Here is a 9,617-nt window from a genome sequence, read left to right on the forward strand (position 1 = left end):
TTCTTATTGGAAAATTCATCCCTTTTTGAAAAAATCATTTTTGTTTTGTTTTCTTGGCTTGAAAATTTCACCATTTGCTCAACATTAAAATATTTCATTCCTGACTAAAAAATCATTTTAGTTTGAAAACATATACTTTCAGTTAAAAATTTATTTCTGGTTTAAAATTCAACTACTTTGCTGAAAATTCTTCTTTTTTTTTTTTATTGAAAATTTATCTTTTCAGTTGAAAATTCGTTTTTTCGGTAGAAAAAAAATCGTTTTTAGTTCATTAATGGACCCTGAAGTTTTAAACGTTTCTATTATGAACACTTCGATGTTTATTTTATCAATTTTTATGAGAGACCCATTTACTCATAATTTAGATTCCAATTTTATTAATAAAAAAAATATATATAATATATATTTATACAATATTTTATATAAATGTATATAATATTTATATAAAATATATATTCATATTATATAGTTTATATTTTATTGTTTTTCATATTTCGTTTCGCGCTCGAATCTTGTCAGGAACAAATTTAAACAAGTGCTGACCTCTGTTGATGCTTTACGGAACACTAGACTATATGACACTCGCGCGCTAACTTTGATATTAAAATTATTTAAATTAGTATTTTATTTGAATGAATGTTTGCAAAATTCTGTTTGTATTATTTTATATTATTGTATTGTTAATTAAATATATTTTTATTTAAAAAATGTTGATTCGATTTAAATTATATAATAATTTTAAATATTTTTAAGGAAAAAAATAACGAAGATTATTTGTCTATAAAAAAAAACGAATACACAAATATTCTACTAGATTGTTGAATTTTCGAAGCAGAAACATAAATTTTTCACAAAAGAGTTAATTTTCTACAAATAGATCAATTTTCAGAGAAATGGTGCTATTTTTACCAAATTGTTAAGTTTTTAATCCAAAAACACCGTTTTCTTTGCAAAGCAGTTCAATTTACAATTTCAAAAAAATTACTTTAAAAAAAGTTAATTTTCCAAAAAATGGATACATTTTTAAAGAAATGGTATAATTTTCAACCAAATAGCTGAATTTTCTGATAGAATATTTGAATTTTTAATTCAAAATATCCATTTTACACCGAAAGTGAAAAATTAATTTAATTTTAGACAAATGTAAATTAAGTATAATCTAAAATAAATCAAATTAAAATATAATTTTTAACAAAAAAGTTAATTTGCTTCTAAATAGTTAAATTTTTAAATAAGCAGTTGAATTTTCTACCAAAATACTTTATTTTTAAAGCAAAAATATAAATTTTCAAGAGATAAGTAAATTTTTTGCTAAATATATTATTTTTTAAGCTAAAAATACAAATTTTTAAGAAATAAGTTATTTTTTTAGCAAGTAGTCAATTTTTCAAATGAACAGTTTAATTTTTAACTAAAAGTTGAATTTCTTAATAAAATAGATTAATTTTTTATTAAAATATCCATTTTACATCAAGAAGATTATTTTTCGAATTACTACTAAAATTGGGAAAAATGAAAATTAAATTTTTTTAATGAAATTCAAATATGATTTTTCAACAAAACAATTAATTTTCTATACTTAGATAAATTTTCAAGGAAATAGTGCAATATTCAACGATATAGCTGAATTTTTCACTAGAATAGTTTATTTTTTAAAGAAAAATATAAATTTAAAAAAAAATTTTTAATTTCCTACCAAATAGTTAAACTTTCAAATAAGCAGTTCAATTGTCAACTAAATTTTTTAATTTTCTATTAAAATAGTTTATTTTTCAAGCAAAAATATAAATTTTATATAAAAACAGTAAATTAATTAAATTAAAAGTGTTTAAATTTTCAACTAAACAGGTGAATTTTCTACTAAAAAGTTTATTTTTTAGGCAAAAATATAAATACTCAATAAATACGTCAATTTTCTACAAAATGGTTAAATTTTCAAATAAACAGTTTAATTTTTCACTAAATATTTTAATTTTCTACTAAATGTAGTTAACTTTTCAAATAAGCAGTTCAATTTACGAATCAAAAATATAAATTTTCTAGAAATAAGTACATTTTTTACCAAAGAGATAAATTTTCAACTAAATAATAGAATTTTCTTCTAAAATTGTTTATTTTTTAAGGAAAAACATAGATTTTCAAAACACAAGTTAATATTTTACTAAATAGTAAAATTTCAAATGAAAAGATTAATTTTCAATTAAATAGTTGAGGAGAAGAATAGAAGATTATATTTATACCAAAAAGACACATATTCATCAGCAAAATTTATTTTTAATAAAAAAATATGAATTCCCTGCAAGACAGTTCAATTTTCAAATCAAAAGTATAAATTTTCTACAAATCAGTACATTTTCTATTAAATAGTTAAATTTTCAACTAAAGAATTGAATTTTCTACTAAAATGGTTTGGTTTTCAAGCAAAAATATAGGTTTTCAACAAATAAGTTAATATTTTACTAAATAGTTAAATTTTCAAATAAACAGATTAATTTCCAATTGAATAATTGAGAAAAAGAATTGAAGATTATATTCCTATCAAAAAGACAATTATTTAACCAAATTAATTTTCAAACGAAACAGTTAAATTTTTAATAAAAAAATACGAATTTTCGGCAAAGAAGTTCAATTTTTGAATCAAAAATATAAATTTTCTAGAAATAACTACATTTTTATCAAATAGTTAAACTTTCAACTAAAGAATTGAATTTTCCACTAAAGTTTATTTTTTAAGCAAACATATAAATTTTTTATAAATAAGTTAATATTTTAATAAATAGTTAAATTTTCAAATAAACAGATTAATTTTTAATTAAATAGTTGAGAAAAAGAATAGAAGATTATATTTTTACCAAAAAGACAAGTGTTCAACAGAAAAATTTATTTTAATAATAAATACGAATTCTCTGCAAGACAGTTAATTTTTCTACAAAGAAGTACATTTTCTACCAAATAGTTACATTTTCAACTAAAGAATTAAATTTTCTACTTAAATTGTTTATATTTTAAGCAAAAACATAGATTTAAATAAAAATAAGTTAATATTTTAATAAATTTTCAAATAAACAGATTAATTTTCAACTAAATAGTTTAGGAAAAGAATGGAAGATTATATTTCTACCAAAAAGACAAATATTCAACAAAATTAATTTTTTAACGAAATTTTAAATTTTTAAATAAAAAAATACGAATTCTCTGCAAGACAAGTCAAATTTTCAAATTCAAAATATAAATGTTCTACAAAAAAGTACATTTTCTGCCAAGTAGCCAAATTTTCAAGTAAAGAATTGAATTTTGCTACTTAAATTGTTTATTTTTAAAAAAAACATAGATTTTCAAAAAATAAGTTAATATTTTACTAAATAGTTACATTTTCAAATAAACAGTTTAATCTTCAATTAAATAGTTTAGGAAAAAATAGAAGATTATATTTTGATAAAAAAGACAAATATTCAGCAAAAAAATTAATTTTTGAACAAAATTGTTGAGTTTTTAATAAAAAATACGAATTTTCTGCAAAATAGTTCAATCTTCGAATCAAAATTATGTAATTTCTAGAAATAATTAAATTTTCTATCAAATAGTTGAACTTTCAACTTAGGGATTGGATTTTTGACCAAAATTGTTTATTTTATAAACAAACATATAGATATTCAATAAATAAGTTAATATTTTACGAAATATTTAAGTTTACAAATAAACAGATTAGTTTTAAACTGAAAAGGACAAACATTCAACAACAAAATAAATTTTTAATAAAAAAACACGAATTCTCTTTAAGACAGTTCAATTTTCAAATAAAAAACATGAATTTTCTAAAAATAAGTACATTTTCTACCAAATAGTTAAATTTTTATCTAAAGAATTGAATTTTCTACTAAAATTGTTTATTTTTTAACCAAAAACAAAGATTTTCAAAAAATTAAATTAATAATATTCTACTAAATAGTTCAAGTTTCAAATAAACAGATTAATTTTCAATTAAATAGTTGAGGAAAAGAATAAATTATATTTCTACCAAAAAGACAAATATTCAACAAAATTAATTTTTAAACCAAATTGTTGAGTTTTTTTATGAAAAAATAAGATTCTTCTTCAAAACAGTCCAATTTTCGAATTAAAAATATAAATTGTTCAAATGTTTAGAATTTCCTTCTAAAAAAAAATTATTTTTCAAGCAAAAGTACACAATTTTAAGAAGAAAGTTAATTTTCTACAAAAGTATTAATTTTTAAACTGAATAGTTTAAATTCCTACTAAAATAGTTTATTTTTCAAGTAAAAATATAAATTTTCAACAAATGAGTTCATTTTAGACCAAATAGTTCATTTTTCGAAAAAAAATTTGAGCTCTTTTAGTTATAATTATAATTAAAAATATAAAAATAAATAATTTAGTATAAAATTTAAAAAATAATCAAATTAATGACCCTAAATTTATTATTATAAAAATTATTATAAATAATATAACATTTCTTAGCACATTTACCAAATACTCATTCTGCATTTGGAAAGAAACAAAAAAAAAATTTAACAACCAAAATATTAAAAAATTCTAAAAACAAAGACAGAAGAAAGTATTAAATAATTGCTAGTCACACTATTTTATTAACACAAAAACACTAAATTAGAAAGAGGACGGGTTTTTTAGAAATAAAAATACGTTCTGAAATTTAAAAAAATATTAGAACACGATTTATTTATTATTAATAATTAATATACACTCATATATTATTAAAATTGTATAGTCATCTACTATGAAAAAATATACAAATTTACAAATGTACATACAACATTGTTATTTCATTTCTAAAAAGCTGTTTTTTTCAACAGCTTTGAATTTCCTATTTATTTTTTTATTAGATTTCGACATCGTAGTTCCATTTGGAGAAAAGCTCTCATATTTGGATCTTGGATTTTTTCCAAAATAATTTTCTGAACATCCTTGTCATTTTCAGTCATTATTTGCGAGACTTTTTCAGCATACTGTAACCAGACGCAATTTGCGCAGCCGGACATGCAGCAGTTCGTCGGTTCCTCGATTTCATCCAAGGAAGAAGTCGTCGTTTTCAAATTTCTTTCCACCTTTTTCGATTTTTTTGTCTGCGGAGGACTTTTTTCATCCGAGTAATTGAAACAATGAAATTTTGGCATTTTTTTTTGGCTCGTGTAAAACTGTTTTTCAAGGAGGAGTCGTCGAAGTGATGCCAAACTCGCCATCGTTTAAAATAATGCAATCAAGTTGATCACGAATTTAATTTAAAATCTTGATTAAAAATTAACGGTAAACTGTTAACTGTCAGCTCTGCTGTGATTTGGAAAAACACCGTTAACTGCAAAAAACCGAAAAATCAGATTTTCATATCGCTGAAATCCTCTAAAAAAACCGCATAATTATTACTAAATTTTGGGAAAACGCTGTTAACTGGCAAAAAATAGAAAATTGAGATTTTTATATCGTTAGAATCGTCAAAAAAGACTAATTATTATTTCTTAATTTTCGGGAAACACCGTTAACTGCAAAATATTGTGACTTGTAATTTGGGAAAGAGCCCTAATTGACTATTAACTGCAGGCGGTAATCATATAAGTTTAGTTTTTTAAAATATTATTTTATATGGGTTTAAATTGGGTCAGTATAAATTAGTTTATTTTATTTTAGTTTATATTGATTTAGCTTAGTTTTGTTTATATTAGTTTATATTAGTTTGGTTTAATTTTATTTAGTTTTTATTAGTTTTGTTTATTTTTAGTTTATTTTTGTTTATATTAATTTACTCTAGTTCATTTTATATCAGTTTGGTTATTTTAATTTAATTTTAGTTTATATTGGTTTCATTTAGTTTCGTTTTTATTAATTTAGTTTTTTATATAAGTTTAGTTTTTTTTGGTTAGTTTACATTTGTTTGGTTTAATTTAGTTTACTTTTTAATAGTTTTGTTTATTTTTAGTTTATTTTATTTATATTGATTTATTTCGTTTCGTTTATATTAGTTTAGTTTACTTCATTTTATTTTAGTTTATATTGGTAGTTTCTTTTATATTAGTTTATATTAGTTTGGTTTAATTAAATTTATTTGTTATAAGTTTTATTTATTGTTCGTTTATTTCATTTTATTTTTGTTCATATTGATTTAGTTTAGTTTCCTTTTTATCAATTTGGTTTATTTAATTTAATTTTAGTTTATATTGGTTTGGTTTAGTTTCGTTTATATTTATTTTGTTTCCTTTACATTATTTTATATTGATTTATTTTAGGTTAGTTTATATTAGTTCATTTTAAAGTAGTTTATCTGGATTTAGTTTCGTTTATTTTGGTTTAGTTAATTTCATATTATTTTAGTTTATTTTAGTTTAGTTTCACTTAATTTAGTTTTGATTATTTTTCTTTATTTTTAGTTTTTTACTTTTATTTTAGTTTATATTGATTAAATTTAGTTTAGTCTTGTTTATATTAGTTTAGTTGATTTCATTTTACTTTAGTTTATATTTTTTGGTTTCGTTTATTTTTTGTTAGTTTATAGTGGTTTAATTTAAGTTAGTTTATACTAATTTAATTTAGTTTATATTGCTTTGGTTTAGTTTATTTGTTGTTAGTTTATATTTATTAAATTTAAGTTATTTTATATTACTTTTGTTTATATTGATTTAGTTTAGTTTCGTTTACATTAGTTTCGTTTATTTTTTGTTAGTTTATATTGGTTTAATTTAGTGTTAGTCTATATTAGTTATTTAATTTAGTTTATATTGATATAGTCTATTTTTGTTTATATTGGTTTAGTTTAGTTTCGTTTACATTATTTTCATTTATTTCATTTTATTTTAGTTAAAATTGGTTTGATTGAGTTTAGTTTATATTAGTTTCGTTAGGTTTGGTTTATTTATTTTATTTTATATTGCTTTAACTTGGTTTAGTTTTGTTTATATTTGTTTATATTATTTTAGTTTATATTTCTTTGGTTTGTTTTAGTTTCGTTTATTTTTTGTTAGTTTATATGAGGTCAATTTACATTAGTTTATATTACTCTAATTATTTTAGTTTATTTTAATTTTGTTTATATGAGTTTATCTTTTTTTTTTAGTTTATAGTTGCTTAGTTTAGTTTTTATTAGTTTCATTATTGTTAGTTTTTGTTTTATTTTATGTTAGATTATATTGGTTTAATTTAGTTTATTTTTTTCATATTGTTTTAGTTAAGTTTCGTTTACATTAGTTTCATTTTATTTTAGTTCAGTTTATATTAGTTATGTAAAGTTTCGTCTAGTTTATTTTCTTTTAGTTTAGTTTATTTAATTTTAGTTTATATTGCTTTGGTTTGTTTTACTTTCGTTTACATTAGTTTAGTTTATTTTTTGTTATTTTAGATTGGTTTATTTTAGGTTAGTTTATATTAGTTTATTCATTTTATTTTATATTGATTTAGTTTAATTTCGTTCATATTGGTTTAGTTTAGGTTCGTTTACCTTAGTTTCATCTTATTTTAATTCATATTGGTTTTATTTACTTTTTTTATATTAGTTTAGCTTATTTTCTGTTAGTTTATATTGGTTTAATTTAGTTTAGTTCATATTAATTTCGTTTAGTTTATTTTCTGTTAGATTATATTAGATTAATTTAGTTCATTTAATTTTATTTTAGTTTATATTGTTTTGGTTTCTTTCAATTTCGTTTATATTAGTTTAGTTTATTTTAATTCGTATTGTTTTAGTTAATTTCGTTCATATTGGTTTAATTTAGTTTTTTTTATATTAGTTTAGGTTATTTTTTGTTAGTTTATATTGGTAATTTAGTTTAGCTCATATTAGTTTCGATTCGTTAAGTTTAGTTTATTTTATGTTAGATTACATTAGTTTAAATTAGTTTATTTCATTTTATTTTATACTGCTTTGGTTTAGTTTATTTTAGTTTATATTACTTTATTTATTTTAGTTTATTTCATTTTATTCAAGTTTATATTAGTTTTGTTTTTATTAGTTTAGCATATTATTTTATTAGTTTATATTGGCTTAATTAATTTTTTTATTTATTTATTTTTTATTTTAGTTTATATTGCTTTGGTTTAGTTTATTTTTTGTTACTTTTATTGTTTTAATTTAAGTTATTTTATATTAGTTTAGCTTATATCGATTTAGTTTATTTTCGTTCATATTGGTTTGGTTTCGTTTAGTTTCTTTTACATCAGTTTAATTTTTTTCATTTTATTCTAATTTATATTGGTTTAATTGAGTTTAGTTCATATCAGTTTCGTTAAGTTTGGTTTGTTTATTTTATTTTATATTGGTTTAATTTGGTTTAGTTTTGTTTATATTTGTTAATTTTATTTAAGTTTATATTGCTATGGTTTGTTTTAGTTTCGTTTACTTAGTTTAGGTTATTTTTTGTTAGTTTATATTGGTTTAATTTGGTTTATTTTATATTAGTTTAGTTTATATCGATTTAGGTCATTTTCGTTCATATTGGTTTGGTTTAGTTCAGTTCCGTTTACATTAGTTTAATTTTTTCATTTTATTCTAATTTATATTGGTTTAATTGAGTTTAGTTCATATCAGTTTCGTTAAGTTTGGTTTGTTTATTTTATTTTATATTGCTTTAATTTGGTTTAGTTTTGTTTATATTTGTTTATTTTATTTTAGTTTATATTGCTTTGGTTTGTTTTAGTTTCGTTTGCCTAGTTTAGTTTATTTTTTGTTAGTTTATATTGGTTTAATTTAGTTTAGTTCATATTAGTTTCGTTTAGTTTATTTTATGTTAGATCATATTGGTTTAATTTATTTCATTTTATTTTATATTGCTTTGGTTTAGATTATTTTAGTATATATTAGTTTAGTTTATTTTTTGTTAGTTTATATTAGGTTAATTTAGATTAGTTTCTATTAGTTTCGTTAATGTTAGTTTGTTTTATTTTATGTTAGGTTATCTTGGTTAAATTTAGTTTATGACTAGTTTATTTCATTTTATTTTAGTTTATATTGATTTAGTTTATTTTCGTTCATATTGTTTTAGTTTAGTTTCGTTTACATTACTTTCATTTTATTTTAGTTTAGTTCATATTAGTTTTGTAATGTTTCCTTTAGTTTATCTTCTTTTATTTTAGTTTATATTGCTTTGGTTTGTTTTAATTTCGTTTATATTAGTTTAGTTTATTTTTTGTTATTTTATATTGGTTTAATGTAGGTAAGTTTATATCAGTTTATTTATTTTAGTTCATATTGATTTAGTTAATTTTGTTCATATTGGTTTAATTTAGTTTTTTTATATTAGTTTACCTTATTTTTTGTTAGTTTATATTGGTTTAATTTAGTTTAGTTCATATTAGTTTCGTTTAGTTTATTTTATGTTAGATCATATTGGTTTAATTTAGTTTATTTCATTTTATTTTATATTGCTTTGGTTTAGATTATCTTAGTTTATATTAGTTTAGTTTATCTTTTGTTAGTTTATATTATGTTAATTTAGATTAGTTTATATTACTTTATTTATTTTAATTTATATTTATTTAGTTTAGTTTCGTTCAGATTATTTTAGTTTTGTTTGTATGAGTTTATCTTATTTTTTGTTAGTTTATAGTTGCTTAGTTTAGTTTCTATTAGTTTCGTTAATGTTAGTTTGTTTTATTTT

At 19.4% G+C, this 9,617-nt stretch overlaps 1 protein-coding gene across 1 annotated transcript in view; it reads right to left on the reverse strand.

Annotated features, from left to right (window-relative positions):
* Positions 1–4,709: 4,709 nt before the first annotated feature.
* LOC117171379 overlaps positions 4,710–9,617 on the reverse strand; it is a 6,689-nt gene continuing 1,781 nt past the window's right edge. The window contains exon 2 of the mRNA XM_033358629.1: positions 4,710–5,332. Coding sequence (XP_033214520.1) covers positions 4,848–5,219 — 372 coding nt within the window. The 5' untranslated portion in view covers positions 5,220–5,332 and the 3' untranslated portion in view covers positions 4,710–4,847. The remainder of the gene's footprint in view (positions 5,333–9,617) is intronic.

The sequence above is a fragment of the Belonocnema kinseyi genome, chromosome 4 (genome assembly GCF_010883055.1).
Source record: "Belonocnema kinseyi isolate 2016_QV_RU_SX_M_011 chromosome 4, B_treatae_v1, whole genome shotgun sequence".
Classification (NCBI taxonomy): domain Eukaryota; kingdom Metazoa; phylum Arthropoda; class Insecta; order Hymenoptera; family Cynipidae; genus Belonocnema; species Belonocnema kinseyi.